The sequence below is a fragment of the Takifugu rubripes genome, chromosome 1 (assembly GCF_901000725.2).
Source record: "Takifugu rubripes chromosome 1, fTakRub1.2, whole genome shotgun sequence".
Lineage (NCBI taxonomy): Eukaryota > Metazoa > Chordata > Actinopteri > Tetraodontiformes > Tetraodontidae > Takifugu > Takifugu rubripes.
Window position 1 is genome coordinate 26,717,349 of NC_042285.1, and position 19,639 is coordinate 26,736,987.

General features: G+C 47.5%; 1 protein-coding gene across 2 annotated transcripts; it reads left to right on the forward strand.

Annotated features, from left to right (window-relative positions):
• The first annotated feature begins 357 nt into the window (after window positions 1-357).
• LOC101072012 (radixin) lies at window positions 358-18,528 on the forward strand. Of its 2 annotated transcripts, none has more exons than XM_003962163.3 (15): window positions 358-779; window positions 5,989-6,089; window positions 11,886-11,969; window positions 13,508-13,603; window positions 13,740-13,862; window positions 14,002-14,153; window positions 14,572-14,655; window positions 14,945-15,091; window positions 15,757-15,853; window positions 15,932-16,095; window positions 16,269-16,399; window positions 16,465-16,625; window positions 16,794-16,886; window positions 17,203-17,412; window positions 17,507-18,528. In XM_003962163.3, exons 2-15 carry the CDS (start codon window positions 6,078-6,080, stop codon window positions 17,669-17,671), a joined length of 1,719 nt encoding a protein of 572 aa, XP_003962212.2. In that variant the 5' UTR covers window positions 358-779; window positions 5,989-6,077; the 3' UTR covers window positions 17,672-18,528. The 2 variants fall into 2 exon arrangements, with proteins under 2 accessions (XP_003962212.2, XP_011611682.2); XM_011613380.2 differs by lacking the exon at window positions 358-779 and adding an exon at window positions 813-973.
• The last annotated feature ends 1,111 nt before the right edge of the window (window positions 18,529-19,639 follow it).

The window sequence follows — 19,639 nt, forward strand, 5'->3', positions numbered from 1 at the left end:
TAGCTTGTTGTGACAATCGGGCAACAAACATCAATAAATAACAGCCAGATCTTCCATTCTGGACAGTAACTCCAGCCACGATCTGACGGTCACAGCTATTACAGCTAATGCCAGTAAAGGAGATGAGACCTCTGGGGGTGGGGGGTGGGGGGGGTCCATTACAAGGACCCCGTCACCCCGTGGGCGGCCCTGACAGCCAAATGGCTACTGTTGTTGTCAAACACGGGGGTTCCTTTTGCTTGCCACCCCCTCCCCAACGCGTCTAAGTTTGGGGTTGAGAAGCCTCGTTTGGACTGAACCCAAACGACCGAACCAACGTGCGCAGAACCTTTACGTAACTGCGAGCGCATCCAGCGTCGCCCGAATAAAGTGCGAGCTCACGCGGCCGCCGGAAGCGCCTCCGGGCTATAAAACAAAGTTCGGGCTCCTCTGGTTCGGTCTCTCGGGCTTCCCCGCTGGCGCGTCAGTGACGGAGGTGCGGTGGGGAGGTGCTGGCGGTGAATCCGCAGGACTTGGTTCACCACCACGCCTCATAACGGTGAAGTTGGTCAGCCATATTGACTGTCTGCACCTCTTCTCCGGCGGCAGCAGCCAGGCGGAGGAGTCTCCACCCGCGAGCGGTCTCAGCGCGCAGCGCGTCCGGTCACCAGCGCAGAGGACGGCCAGGCGCTATTTTTACACGCCGTGGATATAAAAACTAGTGCTGCCTGCTGGAGGGGGGGGGGGGGGCGGGGGGGGTTGACAGTTGGACGCATCCTCTGCGCAGCCAGGCGTTCGAGGTGAGTTCGCTCTCATTTAAGCCGTTCAGATGAGGGAGGATTTATTTTCTTCTCTTGGCTGCGGGAGCGGATCGCGGTGTTTCTAAGCCGCCGCGTTGGTGACATCAAGTTATCTCGTATTTGACAGAACCGTGGTGCCGCCGGGGGTTCTTTATTTCTACCTTCATTCCGGCTTCTTGCGCGTTTCAGGACGGGTGAGTGAACCGGTGTCACTTTGCGCCGCGGTGCCGTGTCAGCTATTACGCAACAGAAGCGGGCTAATTAGATGCAAAATAATCACCGTAATGTCGGCTCGACTCGGGTATCTGCTGCTTTTCACGCATTCCCAACAGTTTTCTCCGCCAGCCCGCTTCGTCCACCTTGTTTATTTCACCGCTCGAGCGTGGACGTTACCGGGTCCGTGCGGGTCCCGGGGGTGCGTTTTTAACCCCCGCCGCAAGTAAGCGAGCGGCTCTTTTGTCGAGCTCGGAGCGGAAACAATGTTTCTTGCGTGCTTTGCAACTTTTTTGAAGCGGCTCCTGCTGCTGACGGCGCGCCTTTTCTTTCTGGAACAGCAGCAGCAGCTAACGGACCATTTGGCGATAAGCGCGTTCACGGCCCTCTGTTGACGTTCGTGACGTGTCCGTTGGCGCTCTGAGCCTGCGGTCAGCTCAGATTCCGTTTATTATGTTTCTTTTTTCTTCCTTTTTTTTTAAAACCACTGACAACTTTGATTGCGTGGCTTTGAGGCTTAATCTGGCGCCGGTTACCGGTTTGAAGCAGCAGGAGTTGAATGAATTATACTAGTTCCTGTTTGTCAGAGACGTGAGAAACAGACTTTTATGCAGCTAATGACGCAGTACTGTATTGCAGGCCGGTGGAGCCTTTGCGCAGACCCGTATTCGGTGCCATTAGGGCGCCCACACATGATGCTGGAGGTCCATCTGGCACAAACAGACGCTCCGGCGGCTTCGTGGAACTGGGGCCTCTGATTGGTCAGCTGTCGGGAATGGAGCGATTCTATTGGCTCTCACGCCTGTCGGTCAAATCCTCCTGTTGCACCCGGCCCCGCCCCCTCGCGGAGGGACCAAATTACAACTCATTTGAGAGAGAGGCCGGTCCGCTTCATGCCATCAGATAGCTTTGATGGCTGGTTTTAGATTTCTCTCAGCTATTTTCTGCAACCTGTTGAACACACCGGTGGCTGTAGACCAGGGGAGGAGAATGTGATGTCATACTGGTCGATACTGGTGGTAATGGCTGAATTATGGAGGCTCTTTTCTCTTATTATGCAGCTTTATGGCGGATCAACTTACTTATGTAGTCAAATAACAATTATTTGGGCTGCAGAGAATCAGGAAGTGCTCGTCATGTATGTAACTAAACACCTTTACTGCACTGTGGCATCATTCTGAGATATTTTGTATTTGCATCCACTTTCATATGTCTGAATGAATTGTGTGGATTAAACCCGTAAATAGTGAAATATCTCCCCCGTTTACATCACATCACATTATTGTATGTCTAATAATCACCTTTCTTTTGATGGACTTGTGCCAAATGAATGAAAATGGCTCGTTTCAGAACTCACAGGCATGATCTGGCTTTTTTTTTCATCTTATTCTTCAGCGTCTCACCTCCGTCATCAATGGATCTCTTTGATTTCCCTCCTTTTCCTTTTTTACTCGGCCGCTGACTGAGTGAATTAGACCTGATGAGCAGTGAAGAATGGAGGAAACATGAATTACATGGATTATCAGCAGCCTTTGACTCATTTCTGTGTTGATTTCAGAACAGCAAAGAGGAACTGATGACGCCGTCATCTCAGATTTGAGCAATCACAACCATTTTCTCTAATTGTCTGTTTAGTCTCAGGAATAAATTCTGTCATATCGATAAAAGTTATTCATTCCTCATGAGTTTCTTCTAAAAATGAGAAGTTTCTGGTCTCTTTTCCACCATTTCTGGATTCAAACGCATCGATTCTCATCGTCCTCGTTGTCATGATGTTAACTTGGAGGTTTGCTCACAATGTTGCTCCATATTTTCTTCTTCTTCCTCCTCTTTTTATCACAGAAACCTTTGATTTTTGCCATTTTTCTGTCCTCGAATCCAACATTTGAGTTAAGAAGCCCCTCCTTACCGCCCAAAGCCCCCCCAGCTTTAACAACATGGAATTAAAAGTGACACTCTGTGTGTGTGGGTTCAGCATCGACACCCTGAACCAGCCATTTGTGCTCTCTGACGTTCCCTCCTGACACTGTTGAACAAACAGCCTTGTTGTCAGAGAGTTGTTACTATTTCCTGTTGCTGCAACAGTTGGTAGGTGTGGCGGTGCTGCTGTTCGGGGCTGGTTTCTCACATTTTGTCGGTTTTGTACCACATGTGTATTTACCTTCGTGAAGAAGACTGAAAAAAGCACCATTTTCATATATTTCCACATCCATCGTGTCAGTCTTGAATCCATCGTGCGACTTTACTTACAGCTTAGGGGACCTTTTGCGTTCTCTTGCGTTGCGTAGCCGTGACAGGTGTCAGAGTCTCTGCTGTGTAATAACTACGAGCCTTTTGCAGCGGAAAGCTGCTGCTGATAAGAAGGTGTGAAGACGCAGACTGAACACAGTTATTTTCTTCCCACCAGCTTTGGTTTAACACGATAAAAGAGTCAGTCGGTCTGATGACTGGAAGCTCGTCGCCACTGACTGTGGAAAAAAGGTGAAATCTATGTGGAAAATCCTGAAAAACCTGCAGGAATTGAGAAATTTCCATCGCAAATTTTAAAATTTGATTTTTTTGGGGGGTTGGGGTTTGTTATTTTTTTCTCCTGCTGTGCAACACAGCCAACGACGAGGATGAAAGAGTGAGACGTGCACAGAGAAGAGGTTGTTTCTGCATGAATGGAGACCTGGAAGCTGCATCCATTTGGGAGTGACAGACACACACAAGCAGGCCCTGAAGGCACACGCATCCAGGTTTACGAGAAACAGCAGATTTATGCTGCAGGGCACGCACACTGTAAAGCTCAGGGTGCGTGTGTGTGTGTGTGTGTGTGTGTGTGTGTGCGTGTGTGTGCGTGTGCATTTGGAACAGTAGTCACTTTCACCTTGGTGAACCAACCTGATCCATCTGCAGAATGAAAACAAAGTAGAAATGCAAAAATCCAGAACCAGGAGCTCCAGAACGCCAGAATCTTTTAGTTGCCGTCAGAGCTGCGGTTACTTTAATCTTCAGGGTCTTCGGCATCTCCTGGCTGCAGGTATGTGGGTCACCACCAGCTCTGAATCCTAAACTATTCCTCCGCTCAGTCTTCGCCCTTTCAGACACGTTTGTCCTCACTCTCCCTTCAGATCAGGGAGAACATCAGCAGGGTGACTCAGCTGATAAACTCGCCTGAAAACACATGTGTGTCGTTATTGATTCCAGCTTCTTTAAATCATAGTGTTTTTCACCTCAGTGTTCTGATGACGCGTCCACGTCTGTGTGGTGTTTTATTTTTATACGCGGCCGCTGCTGCTGTATCAAGTTGTCTGTCAAAGATATTCAAATCTTTTCACAGGTCTTGTTCTGTTCTGCTCCGCCATGATGCCGCCGAGCTTCAGGCGGAGACGTTTTCTGACGTTTACTGGACACGTGTTCAGCATCCGATGAATTGAATTATTGACTATTACGTTTCCTTTATGAAAGATCAGTGATGGCACTTTGCATTGAAACCGTGTTTCTTCTGTTTGGATTCCTCCCCTTTGTTCTGGTTTCCAGTTCTCCGCCTGTTCTCTGCCAACCAGGATTGCGAACGCTGCCTATAAAGGATTTGTTTCCGACGGGATTTTAAAGGACGAAACTCTCCCTTATGTGGCACATCAAAGGGAATTTCCTGAAGCGGGGCCATGTCTGATTAGTACAATCTCTAATGGGGATTATAAAGTTGGCAGTTTGCAGCAGAAATCATCAACACATTTCAATATTTAAATCTCACTCTGAAATACGTAGAAAATGGAAACGAGTAGAACATTTTATGGGGAATTGAAATGAAAGCAGATGTTTAAGGTGTTATTACAACACCATCGCTGTGGCATCCTTAGGTTCCCAGTTCTTTGTAGACCAGGAGGAGCCTCCCCAGCAACAACCAGATCAATGGAAGCGTTTGGTCTGCAGAGCTTCTCTCTCAGTCCATTAGTGGCAGCTCCTCATCTATGATAGCGTCCGTTACTCAATTTAAACACATTTTGCCGCCATTTAAAGATACCAGATGAACTTTGAGGTGAACAGGTTCCTCTAAAGCCGGGCGAGTTCCTAAAACGTCTCACTGGAAACCAGCCACAGCAGCGTCACACAGTGGTAGAGCTGCATTTCTTTCAGGATTTAAATTTTGCACTTGAAGACCTGAAGGGTAAAGTTTGAAATGAATTCCCGGTCCCTGTGCTCTGACATTTGAGAAGTCTATTTCCGTCCCCTCACAAGGATCTGGCACCTTTGGGGAAGCCACCAACTCCTCCCTCCATTTCAGATTCTTCTGAATTAGCTTTTTCACACTAGCCTCCATTTTCTAGGTGACGTCACTGGCTGCAGAGTGAGGCTCCACATAGTTTTGAAAAGTTCTCTAGTCTGGAGCAAACGGTAGAAATGAAAATCTCACAAATCATTTCTGCTTTTCTATTTTTAGACCTCTTCCTGTTAGCAGCTACCTCCAACGTTCGTCTCTTTTTTCACTTTCCCAGGCTGGTTGCCTAGATGCAAAAACAGTTCCAAACCCCGCTAACTTCATGGGGATTGTTTTGCTAATTTTAATAAAGAAGGGAACAAACCTATTTAACTTTTTTGCTGTTATGTCACCCATAACAACCAGCACTGTAGGCAAGAGTTACAGGAACACAGTTACAGGAGCTACCCACCTGGGAAACGCTGCCAGGAACTAAATCTCCCCCGGGGGCAGTTTAGCTGGTCGCACTCGCACCAACAATAGGAAACGTGCAGAAGCCGACTAACAAACACAATATTCAACACTGAGGAACTGATTAGCAGAACTAAAGAGCTGCCAGAGCTTCTAATATCTGTTTTATCTGGCATTTTAGAAATGGTAGGTGGACAAACACACACAAAAACCTTCCTCTAAGTGTGTAGAAGTTCCTCTGGTCGTAATGACACACCAATTTATTCAAGTGTATGGGGTTTGAAAACGAGGCTGAAAATGAAGGTTTTTGTTGAAAATGGTGCATTTGTTGTCTGCTCTCAGGCTCTGGTGCCCCGGAGAGGAGCACGAAGACGGACGACGATTTCTTTCTGTTTCCTCAGCAACAGGGGACCGGCGGGGAGAGGAGCAAGATGCCCAAACCGGTGAGCACCTCAGCTTCTCCTTAATCCTAAAGGATTAAAATCTCATGTGCTGGACGCTTCAGAACAATTTGGCAGAACTGCTGTTGTCTGTCTGTGCAGCATCTGTGGCTCATTGTTAATCCTACAGACGACCTTTTCCTTTGTCTTTTCCTGGATTCTAACAAAGCAACGTCTTTGGCAAAGTTGCTGGTGGTGTTGGAAGTATTAGAAACGATCTCCCCAAACATCAGGGTCGTGTCCTGACTCTGTGTGTGTGTGTGTGTGAACCTGCACCCTTGGCCGAAAGTGGTGCTGTGCTCTTTGTTGAAGGAGGGTCAAGTTTCTGGCCGAGAAGAGAGGTTAACTATGCGTGCGGCTCTAGTTTCAGGCTCTGATACGGAAATAATAGCAATAAGGTATTGTTGAATATTCTTACAGGAAGCTCTCTCTGTTTCTCTCTCTCTCACTCTCACACACACACATACACACACACAGAGGGTCATTTTGTGGAAGCGTCCTGTCAAAGCGGGCGGACACAAAGAGGGCTTTCTCGGCTCTATTTTTGGACCGAGGACAGTGGGGGCTTTCATGTCCCTCTGACATAAACACATAGACTGTGTTCGCGCCGCGGCTTTAATAACAGGATTAGTCGGGTCGACCTGAAGCTATTTACTTTATTGCCGTTGCCTTATTTCCAGGAACTGCTGCGATCTATTCAGTGGCAAGTCTGCAATGAAAGTTTGATTCTTTTTTTTCTTTCTTTTTTTTTTAAAGCCAATTTTCTAAATTCTTCTCTTTAAATCAGAAATGTTCGCAGCAAATGAATAATAAATCGCTGGAGGCCGATGAACCGCAGGTGTTGCCTGCTCTCCCCGGCTGCTCACACCATTATCTACAGGCTGCCAGCGATTGCACTGAGCCTCGGGTCATCAATCTCAGTAATGGGGAATTAGACCAGACCTAATTCCTGGAAAAAGACCAGGGCCATGTGATGGAAAAGCAGGGAGAGGATGAGGCTGAGAGAGGTTCTGAGAGAGGTGCAAACTAAGAGAGGACGGTGGGATGAATGGGAGACCATCAGAATCAGAGGAGCTGGAGTGAGTGGGGTCGTGTTTCTAAAACATAAGTAAATTAGATTCTTTAACTTTTACGCGCCGGCTGGAATAAATCAGAGGGAAACGTCTGGAAAGGAAGATGCGTCGCTCCTGAGCCTCAGGAGTGAAACCCAGTTTAGGGAGGAGGCTGCGGGATAAACAGAGACAAAGGGATGAAAGCGGATTTGGGAGCGAGGGCTGAGTGACGGGCACTTTGTTCAAATCCACTCCAGAAAAAATGACACCCGAGCCGCCCTCGAGGGGAACTTCCACTCCGGTTACCCCGGCGGGATGAGCTTCGGCGTCAGGCCTGGCAGTGGGACAGTAAAGGCATCATCCCTTTCACCGTCTCAGCTGTGCGTTCAGTAGCTGTTTCGGCCTTAACAACACTTAAATGTCACATCGGATTAAAAGCTAAAGCTGAGCCCCCCCCCCCCGGACATGCTTTTAATCACCTCACTGGCCTCTTTAGCTAATATAATACAACAGAAGGCAAATAAAATAGGGAACAGAGAGAAATCAGATTGACAGGGAACAGATTGGTTCTGCATGTGGGGCCTGTAAACCCCCCACCAGAGCCTTGGGCACGCCATTAACATGAATTTGTAGGTAAATAAACCTCCTCCAGGCTGCAGTTCACCTCTGGAGATGTGCACGCTGCCCGTGTCAGCAGGGTAACCAGGGTCAGAGGGTGAACCGGAGCTACTGTGCGTCTGAACTACTGCCTGAACTCGGTGTTCATGGCAGCCTTCTTACCCGCTTTGATTAAAATTCACATAAATCCTCATGATCACAACCTAATTTGAGGCATCTCTGGTGACTCAATCACAGCTAAGGTAGCGATGGGAGGCGGTCTTCAGGCTCCGCTGTCGGGGTCTGTGAAGGTGCATCGATGACGGCAGATTAAGGCCAGAACGTCTTAGTTTTGACTAAACTCTCCCGTTAATGTGGCAGCAGTCGGTCAGCTGTCAGAGAATTTTACACGTACGACACTAACGACTTTGTTCATATGTGACTTTTGCCACACGAGCTCTGCGCTCACCTGACAGTTGGGCTCCCCGAGAGTCCGATTACATTAAATTCAGACCAGCGCCATGTTGAAAGGGATCCAGAAAAGTTACAGCGTTAAACCCTCAAGACGTCGGGCCCTTTTTAACCAACAGCACCAGCTTGTTTGTCCAGATAAAACTGACGGATTACAGCTAATGTGGCCGTTCTAATGAGGAGCAACATAGACAACACAGAAAACATGAAATCCCTCCACCCGCACCATGTTGTCTTCAGATGTTTTATTAAGCGTGTGTGTTTACCCAGTGTTTGTGTGTGTGTGTGTGTGTGTGTGTGTGTGTGTGTGTGTGTGTGTGCGTGCTCCAGGGTGTGATACGCGATGGGACATCGTGCATTATTGATTCATCTCTGCGTTTTGCACATGTTGCCCCTCCTGGTGATGTTGTCTTAGGAGGTAATTCGGGGGCTTTTGAATATTTAAAAGGACTGTTTTCATTTATATAATGGGAATTATTCAAGTCACTAAATCTAATTAGAGGGAGAGTGTGAAGTTCACCCCCCCCCCCACCCCCCCACTGAGCACTAAATACAGCTTTAATGGAATGTTGAAGCAACAACATTAACGTTTAAACTGGTGCTCAGCAAACATACTGAAGTCTGGAGGCAGCCCAGGCCAGGCCAGGCCAGGCCAGGCCAGGCCAGGCCAGGCCAGTCCATCCCAGCCCAGCCCAGGCCATTCCAGCCCAGCCCAGCCCAGCCCAGCCCAGCCCAGCCCAGGCCAGCCCAGCCCATCCCGGACCAGGCCAGCCCATCCCAGCCCAGGCCCGGCCAGGCCAGGCCGGGCCATCCCAGGCCAGGCCAGCCCATCCCAGCCCAGCCCAGGCCATTCCAGCCCAGCCCAGCCCATCCCAGCCCAGGCCAGGCCAGCCCAGCCCATCCCAGACCAGGTCAGGCCAGGCCAGGCCAGGCCAGGCCAGCCCATCCCAGACCAGGTCAGGCCAGGCCAGGCCGGACCGAATCCATTCGAGCCAAAGGGTTTTACTGAAAACAGACAGACAGTGACAGGTTGACAGCTCTGCAAAAGAGGCAGAAACTGGGGGTGGGATAGAAAAACAAGACATATCTGCTGACACATCAGGTCGTGTCCCAACTCCTCCTCCTCTTCAGGCCGAACGGGCTCAGACATCTGTCTGACATTGTTTTAAGCTCTCGCGTGCACGACGCCGCGGGATCGAGTTTGCAAAAAAAAAAAAAGAAACTGTCTGAATCAGTAAAGCGGAGTCGGAAGTGGTTTTAAGAAGGGAAAGAAGAGCGGCGGAGAGGCTTCTGAAGAGGAAATATTTGCGCGCGAAACAGCAGAGGTGTGGAGAGAGACGGAGGAAGTGATGCGTGATGAGTGGAACCGTGGCGAGCAGACGCTAGAATGGGCGGCGATAAAGCCTCCGTTAACCAGCTTAGCTGCCATCAGCTTTTAATTTTGGCCGTCTGAGTCGCCGTCGCTCTCACACACAGGCGGCAGGTGGGCGGCAGGCGTGGGTGGCCTCCGCCTCAACACGCTAAGCTACTATTTAGCTGTCACTACTCGGAGTGAGGAACAGGGAGGATGTTGGTAAACACAGCCAGCTGACACACACACACACACACACACACACACACACACACGCATGCAAAACCTCCTGAATTCTAAAGCAACAGAACAACCACACACAGCAGCTCCAATCCTGACGCCCTCGTTGACTTTTACATAATGAACTGCAGCTTGACAGGAGGCATCAGAGGTTGTCGCTGCGTTTATCATATCTGACACATTATTACGTGTTATTAAGCATAGTAGTGGTGGAACGTTTGCAGATCTGTGGCTTAAACCAACTGCAAGTACTTATTTTAATTCAGAACATCTTTTAATGCCAAAATGTCCCGACTGACAGCAGTTCTTTCCTCTCACGTGCACATGTTACCTTCATTTACTTGTGTTTAAGAGCAACTCTTCTCCGTTTCGGTTCCATTCAAACGGCTGCGGGAGGATTCATTAAAAAAAGATTACGTTTGTTTAATATTTCACGGCTCGCAAGACGCAGTAAGCAGCCCGGACTCAGCTTCCGAGGGAATAATGCCTTTCTATAATTGGACGTGTGTCCTGGTTTATTACCGTAGATGCACGATTTAACCTGGATTTGCCAGGATTGACTGACTGGACCAGAACTCAGCGGTTCATAGAAACACACCAGTGTGAAGTCATGTGACGGCACGGTCCCTCTTTCCTTATCTTGCATGTGTGAAACATGTGAACACTGAGGGGATTTTCTCAGCGGTCGCGCGACTGTTATCTGCCATCGTGTTGCTGCTATCATCTGGAAGACATTCCGCTTTCTCACTGCATCTCTCACTTCTGCGTCGGAGAACCGATATTCACACGTTCTTCTCGTCTGCCTCTTCGACCGGTCCGGCTTGTTTCTCGGCTCAGGAGGGGTCAATCGTGCCAAGGCGATCCTGGCAGGAGTTAAATCCCTCCTCTGAATGCCTTGCAGCAGCCACAGGAGAGAAGCTCAATTATAGTCAAGCAGAAGGGTGTTGCCGTGGAGACGTTATCAGCCAGGACTTGACGCGCAACAATACGTTTGCAATGAGAAGAAATGCGGCGTTCTAATATTCTGTGCAGAGGCAGCATATGGTTGCATTCCCAATAAACACACACACCGGTCTGACAATGGCGTGACTGCACACACACACACACACACACACACACACACACACACACACACACACACACTGGATTTCTGCTGGGTATGAGCTTCTATCTTATTGTCCATTTGATCGGTAGCTTAATCAATACTGTTACAAAATTACAAAAACCCTAACCCTAAACCCTAATCAAGTTGATTGATTTATTATTAAACATATTTATACCATATATGGATAAGAAGACTAAAGATTTCCTTTCTATGGCAACACAGCACATTTCAGTAGCAAAGTGGGGATATTTTTAGGAAGACAGGGCAACCTTAAAGGTCTGTGTGAGGGTCAAGACTTGGTTATAATCTGGTTAAATTTAGAGTAATGCCCAGGTTATTTTCTGTCTGTGGAAGTCCCCACAATGGCAGAAGTCCTAAAGTGTGTGTGTGTGTGTGTGTGTGTGTGTGTGTGTGTGTGTGTGTGTAAGTGGTGTTTTTGTGTCGAATTTTTCAGGTCACTTGAAATTGTCTTTTTTTGACTGCTGCTTTCTGGTGATTGATGCACTTTGGTCACCTCAGGCTTTGTCTCGTCCCCACTTTCCTCTTTTTGTCACACACACACACACACACACACGCACTTACACACGCACGCACACACGCACACACACTGATGTAGCTGTTTCACACAAAAGACCAGTTATGAGCATCCTCTTGACCATTGTTCATCTATTTTGTACTCTCGCCCTGTCTGTCTGTCTGTCTGTGTGTGTGTGTGTGTGTGTGTGTGTGTGTGTGTGTGTGTGTGTGTGTGTGTGTCTGTCTGTCTGTCTGTCTGTCTGTCTGTCTGTCTGTCTGTCTGTCTGTCTCGCTCTCATTTCTTTTCTCTTTTTCTTGATCTATGCGAGTTAGTACAGATTATTCATCCTCTCTACTTGAGGATTTATTTTATGGTATCTATGTGCTATATGGTATGGTATGATATGGTTATTACGCGTATCAACACGAGGAGGCCAGTTCTCACCCCTCGTTGTCCCTCCCTGCAGATCAATGTGCGCGTCACCACCATGGACGCAGAGCTGGAGTTCGCCATCCAGCCCAACACGACAGGAAAACAGCTGTTTGACCAGGTAAGAGCAACATTTGTGCTTATTCATTTATTTCCAGGGAACTCTGGAAGAATCACCGTTTGTTATCCATTACTAATGAGAAGCAGAGCAGAGGGAGTGCCAGTGCCAGTGGGTGCTTGGCTGGGTTCGGGTCCGGCCTGGTTCCGTATGGGGACGACAGACACACCGTCCTTTGTTTAAACTGTGAGGACAGCATGAGTGTATGAGTGTCGGCCGGGCCTGTGGGTCGTTAGTGTGTCGGGGAGGTCAAAGGGCAACATTCAGGATTGTCCAAAGATGAAATGAAAGGTTGGTTTGAAGGAACTTTGATCAAATTAGCATCGTGCTGGTATGAACGTGTGTTTCTCCCCAAGAGTCCCCGCTCAGAGCGGAGAACTTTCCAGCCACGAGGAGCTCTGAGACAGAAAAAGACAGAAAAAGACAGAAAAAGACAGAAAAAGACAGAAAATTTCAATTTGTGGGGGATTTTTTCCCATCGTCTTCAGCAAGATTTGGACCGTTCAAAGCTTCTTCAGTGGGAAAGTCGCGGAAGTTTATAGGTTTGCAGCTGCCCCTGGGTTTGACGATGGTGGCGCTCGGACGCTTGTGCGTCGGGTCCTCTTGCATCATCTTCTCCTTGACCTTTTGACCCCAGACTCCTCAGGAGAGCCGCAGTTCCACCGTGATCAACTGTTCCACTATCTCAGAGACCATGTGTCTGGTGGAAACTTGTGCTTGATGGAGAGGCCAGACCTGGGCCTTGAGCCTGGTCAAACACACACACACACACACACACACACACACACACACACACACACAATAATCAAATGAAGCCAGACACCAGCCTGTAAGCCTCAGACCGCGGACGCTCCAAACCTCCTGCCGAGCCGGGCTTTTCTGTCACTTTCATGTTTCGTCCCATCCTGATATTTCTGTATTATTTAATCACATTTCTAGGATTTGCTTTTAAATCTCGCCACGCCCGCGGAGCCGCCGCAGCGCGCCGGATCTCCGGCGTCGCCGGGGGCCCCCGCGTGCTTGTCCTCATGTAAATGTGATTTATTCCTGCGTTACACTTGCAGCAGTTTGCATCACGTCGCTGGTTTTGCCTGCAGTATTTGCATTTATGCATGTCCGAGCTCATTTGAGGGACACGGGTATTTAACGTGTTTATGTGAGCAGCTTCACCACGTCTGGGGCTGAGGGGTAGTTAATTACACGAGAGTGAGTGTTGCTGTATTGACTGTGTAAATCACATTAGAGTCTGAGAAAGCAGCCACCTCCCCCCGGGGGGCCCCCGGCTCTCTATCTGTCTCCCAGTGACAAACCGTGTGAGTCTGTGTTGGTGTGTTTTTATTTGTAGATTACATTCAAATAGAATAAACTCCCAGTTCAGAAGGATCAAACTTTATACAGCAGCTCACTGTAGTTTCCGCTCATTTTGGAAGGACGAGAACTTTAATTCCGCAACTTTTGTTCAAAACTTTGCTGTCAGTTTGGCTGAAATGTCGAGCTTTTGATTTAAAACGACTGCTCAGAGCTTCTCTATGTGGTTTCAGGTGGTGAAGACGGTGGGACTGAGGGAGGTCTGGTTCTTTGGTCTGCAGTACACCGACAGCAAAGGCTACAGCACATGGCTCAAACTCAACAAGAAGGTGAGACCCCAAAAAGTTGTTCAGATCCCTTCTTGTGTATTTTAGTGTCACAATCTCTTCCCCGACTTTGAGAAGAAAACAAACTTTATTCAAGACACAGTAGTTTGAGTGTTCTTTGGGGGTTTTTTCTCTCCAGGTGACCCAGCAGGACGTGAAGAAGGAGAATCCCCTGCAGTTTAAGTTCAGGGCAAAGTTCTTCCCAGAGGATGTTTCAGAGGAACTCATCCAGGAGATCACACAGAAACTCTTCTTCCTGCAGGTACAGTTTTACTGTAGGTGACTGCATTTTAAACATCTGATACCAGTCTTTCACTTGCATTTATAATGTGATTGGGACCCTGTGTGTGTGTGTGTGTGTGTGTGTGTGTGTGTGTGTGTGTGTGTGTGTGTGTGTGCAGGTTAAAGAGGCCATCCTGAACGATGAGAACTACTGTCCTCCAGAGACAGCTGTTCTACTGGCCTCCTACGCTGTTCAGGCCAAATACGGAGATTACAACAAAGACCTCCACAAGCCCGGATACCTGGCCTCTGATCGCCTGCTCCCACAAAGGTACACCCCCCCCCCCCCCCCACACACACACACACATACATCATGTGACTCAGACGATGCCACCGTGACATCACGAACGATTACGCAACATGTAGAGAGATGCGCTGACTGGTCTGAACCTGCGTTTGGGGATTTTGTAACTAATTCAAGAGAAAGTGTTCATATAAAACCCGGTGAAGAAGGCAGGAAGTATAAAGAGCTGAAGGAATGTACACTTTTATAGTATATCACACCATGCTAGGGACCTGTACTGCGATTCCAATTTTTCCTGCACGGAACTGACAGACACCTCTGCCTACCTTCATGCAGCCTCAGCTCTTTAGAATAGTGAGAATTTGTCATTTTTAACCAATCCAATCCAGTTTTATGGTTTTTAATGATTTTGCTCGTGATTTTGCTCTTGTTATGCGTCCCTTAGAGTCCTGGAGCAACACAAACTAACAAAGGAGCAGTGGGAGGACAGAATACAGACCTGGCACGAGGAGCACAGAAGCATGCTCAGGTGTGTGTACGTGTGCGTTCTTGTTCACGTTCTGTTTTTGGCTGGTCCTCACAACTTCAAAGGTTCGATTAATGGTCAAGATATATGTTCTTTTAAGGTCAGAATTGGGTTTAGTTTGGGGTTATCGTTTAGTTGAGGGGGAGGTGGAAAAATGCCCGGGGAATGTAAAGGTCCTCACAATGATAGCAATACAAGTGTGCGTTTGCAAGAGAGATAAAGCAGTAGATGCTTGAAATTTTTGAAAATTTGGAAATCCTGACTGTGTGTGTGTGTGTGTGTGTGTGTGTAGGGAGGATGCAATGATGGAATACCTGAAGATAGCTCAGGACCTGGAGATGTACGGCGTCAACTACTTTGAAATTAAAAACAAGAAGGGCACAGAACTGTGGCTCGGGGTCGACGCCCTTGGACTCAACATCTACGAACATGAAGACAAGTAACCATGGCAACACTATCATCCCTGAATACATTAAAAGCACCTCAGTCATCCAATGGATAAGGACAAATAATAAATTGCTGCCGTCACAGGCCGAATACAAAGCTCACACTCTGATGGCGTCAGAGCAAGCAGCAGTACCGAAACCAAATCCGCCCTATTTGCAGCTCCGTTTCCATAGAAATGCAAGTTTACCTTTGAACATGCGGACTAGAGCTGACAGAGAGGGAAGGGTAACTTAGATTCATCTGAACAGTCATGGGAACAGCACTGAGCAGAAAAAAAGAGGAATAAAGAGAGGCTACAGTAATCACTAAAAAAAGTCCCAGTCCCGGTTATTTTGGGGAGATTTCCTGCTGTTGTGGCGTCACCGACAGCTGTGCAAATACATTTTCATTTGAATTGAAAGCAGATCACTCAAAAGTTAAAGTGATAACATATTTCATTTGGTTCTCTTAAGTCAAAAAGCTTGTCACATGAAGGTTTTGACCTTTCCCGTAGAGCTGGTATTCAAATCAGCTTCTTCAGTGACTCCATAAACCATCAATTAGACCACAGCGCCATCTGTCGGTGCCGAGGAGAACCGCTAAAGAAACAAATAGTTAAAAACGAATCAAAGTAATAAATAAACTGTCAACTGACCTTTGTTCGGATTGTCACCGCAGGCTGTCACCAAAGATCGGCTTCCCCTGGAGCGAAATCAGAAACATTTCCTTCAATGACAAAAAGTTTGTCATCAAGCCCATCGACAAGAAAGCTCCAGTAGGTGTTGGACCGCCGCTCGGCGGATCACGCTTTTAAACCACCCCACATATATTCACCATGTTTTTCACCACGTAGGACTTTGTGTTCTACGCGCCACGGTTGCGGATCAACAAGCGCATCCTGGCGCTTTGTATGGGAAACCACGAGCTGTACATGAGGAGGAGGAAGCCCGACACCATTGAAGTGCAGCAGATGAAGGCTCAGGCCAGAGAGGAGAAGCACCAAAAACAGATGGAGAGGTGCAAGATCATTACTGCTAGCCTCTGAATCATTCCTAACAATTAAATATAGGCATAAAAGCTTTAAATTAAGATAAAAAGAATATACCACGCGGTATTTAAAGCGACCCAGCGGTGGCTTGTATAATCAGGAGAGGCAAGAAATAGCTGAGCGTTCGCTTCTGTTCCTCCAGAGCGCAGCTGGAGAACGAGAAGAAGAAGCGTGAGCACGCCGAGAAGGAGAAGGAGCGGATAGAGCGAGAGAAGGACGAGCTGATCGAGAGGCTGAGGCAGATCGAAGAGCAGACGCAGAGAGCCCAGAAAGGTACGAGCGCAACGTCCCGCCGAGCAGCGCAGCTCCGGGTCCTCATGTCTGAGCCTGTGCCCCAGAACTGGAGCAGCAGACCCGCAAGGCCCTGGAGCTGGAGCAGGAGAGGAAGCGGGCGAAGGAGGAGGCCGAGCGGCTGGAGAAAGAGAAGCAGGCGGCGGAGGAGGCCAAAACAGCCCTGGTGCAGCAGGCGGCTGATCAGATGAAGACCCAGGAACAGCTGGTAGCTACACACACACCAACCACACTCCCAATACGTTATAGCTACTTTGAAACGAATGTTTTCCAGTGTGTTTCTGTTTGACGTCTTCGTGAATAATGAACACGTTGGGAATGCTGCAACCTGCCGTGAATCACTTTTGAGAGAGCTTGTTTTCTTATTACTCAACAGGCTGCTGAGTTAGCAGAGTTTACTGCCAAAATTGCTTTGTTAGAGGAGGCCAAGAGGAAAAAAGAAGAAGAAGCAACTGAGTGGCAACACAAAGTAATGTAACCCCCAGTTGTATCTGCTTTCTTGCATGACTGACGTGTAGGTTCTCCATTCTTCAATATTTAGCCTTTAATCCGGAAAAATATGTAGATTTAAATTGTTTTGCTACTCGTGTTCACCACCAGAGGGCGCTGTTTACCGTAAACCGCCTATTTTTCCTAAAGGGAGCGTAAATTTACAGAGTATGTTATTTTTTTAAGCCAGAAATATATCTATAGACAAACTGAGAGAACTTTTGTTGGATCTAATGTTGTTTACATCAGCAACAAGCAGAACATCATGAGCTGTCAGTAAAGGTTCTTCATTTCAGGCTCTGGTGGCACAAGACGACCTGGAGAAGACCAGGGAGGAGCTGAAGACGGCCGTAACGGCCCCGCCGGCCCCGGAGCACGACGAGCAGGACGAGACCAGCGCCGAGGCGAGCGCCGAGCTCCTCAGCGAGGGCGTCACCAGCCACCGTAGCGAAGAAGAACGCATCACCGAAGCTCAAAAGAACGAACGGGTCAAGAAACAGCTGCAGGTAGAGAAACACAAACCACGGCCTCGTTACCTTCAGTAATCGCGGGGTCCACGATGAAGTGGCCTCACCTTCTCGTTCTCTGCCCTCTCTTCAGGCTCTGACCTCAGAGTTGGCAGAAGCTCGCGACGATAGCAAGAACACGCCGAACGACAAGCTGCACGCCGAGAACGTCAAGGCGGGAAGAGACAAGTACAAAACCTTGCGTCAGATCCGCCAGGGCAACACCAAGCAGCGCATCGACGAGTTCGAGTCCATGTAAAGCAGGGAGGAACGGCGGACGTGACGATGAGAGACAGTTAGTGTTATTGCCATGGCAACGCCTCACTATCTTTGCAAGGCCCAGAAACCGCTGCCACTCCAGGCGCTCCTGCTTGATTTTTCAATCCAGGAGAGAGAACGGCTAATGGGCTTTGTAGCTTCAGCCTCGCCAAAGCCTAGCAGAGTTCGGCCAACCACACCGCTACTTGCTTTTTTTTTTGTAGAGCCCCCCCACCCCCCACCAACAAAGCACACATCTTCATTAGCAAGCAGCAGCAGATCCTTTCAGAGATGGACTTTTCCTTTTTATTTGATGGACAGTTTGAAAGCTTGCGTAGAAGATAACTGAACTGATGGGGAACTGGACACATTTAGTTTGGGGCCGTGTTTTTAACGCAGCAAATTAAATTGGCAATTTGTAGCTTGTTGATGTTGCCAGCACGTTTGTTGCTAAAGCTTTAATGTCTGTATCTTACTTTTACTTCCTTCGTCCTCAGTTGGAGAATTTGAACAATTTGTTTTTGAAAATAGAAAACGCCTTATTTGTCTTATTTCCTTCCAATCTTCTAATATTTTTCAGCGCTGTCGCCGTCGTCGATCTGTTTGTTGATGTTGCTAACTTAGCTTTACGACTGCCTCTTTGGGCGTTGTCAACAAGCCGATATGCAAACTAAATTTGACAATATTACAATCTTACTGTGCTGACATTCGTAATTCAATACAGTTGTTCAGATATATATATTTTGGCCCATAATAAAGACAGAATTTATATTTCCAACAGTGGGTCCTGACTAAGATCGGATGTTGCAGTTTTTGTTATGAAATCCAATAAAAAGGCTGAATAATTTTGGATCTGCTCTTGGTTTCACATGCTGACAGTCATTTTTTTAATAGAATCCCTGTGGAACCTCACAGACACCGACACAATCACACACGAGGAAGGATCAAACAACTGTTTCCTTAGTTCAAGTATTCGTTTATTGATCTCTATGGCATAAATCAAGCTGCATTAAAGCTGGTTAATATAATACTGTAAAAGGACATTTGTTTCCCAGGCACTTCCTAAAACTGGCCTCAGACTAAATACTGAGAAACTGAGAGAACAAAATAACAGCGAGACAACAGATGCAAACAGTTCAGAATTAAAGATCCAGTGTGTGAGCTTAAGCAACTTTTAGCAGTGTACCTGCGGAATGATACCAACTGAACCGTCAAAACCTGCGTCTCACCCCTGCAGCACCCGTGAGGGGTTTGTCTATTCTGAGCTACAGTATTTCAGTATTTGACCCTGTCGTTAAGAGGCTAACGAGGCTGGCTACAGGTGTCCCTTGTTGTCTTTGATTTGTGCAGGTTTAGAACACACAAATCAAACTCACCAGACCTTCCAGTCTCAGGTAAGAAGTGCGTAGCCAGGAAGTCACCAGATCGAACTAAAGCTAATTATAATGTTTGTAGCGTTTCCCTTGTTTGTTTTTGCAAAAGTATAGAAATAAATAATTTGCTTTGCTCATATTGAGTTTGGACTTTTCCGGTGATCAGAAACAGGAAGTAGCAACGCAACAGAACAGCTAACATGATGTCCCATGGGTTCCTTGTTTGTTTTGATATGGACTACAATCTCTCCCAGTAGACAACAAACAAACAAACAAAAATATAGAACAGTTTTAGAAATACTTGTTATTATAATACAACAATATTGTATTACTTCACCCTTTGTCATGAAAAGCTACAGGAATGTCAATACCTTTAGGCTTATTTCAAGTATACAAACCCTGTAGCAAGCACTAGCACACAGTGCTAGCTAGGCTGGTAGCATAGCAACACCTGACTGATAAAATAAGCTGTCAGTCACGGCTCAACACCACAGAGTGTCGGTTGGTAACAGACTTTTAGCCCTGAGATGGGACGTCTTTGAAAGTGAATCTTTTTATAGTACAGCACCAAAGAGGAAATGTTAGCTGTCAGATGC

Excerpts from the sequence above, each read along its gene's own strand:
- LOC101072012 (XM_003962163.3), top strand. Across the intron at positions 13,863-14,001 it reads AGAAACTCTTCTTCCTGCAG|GTTAAAGAGGCCATCCTGAA; the intron begins GTACAGTTTTAC and ends GTGTGTGTGCAG. Across the intron at positions 16,887-17,202 it reads CAACTGAGTGGCAACACAAA|GCTCTGGTGGCACAAGACGA; the intron begins GTAATGTAACCC and ends TCTTCATTTCAG.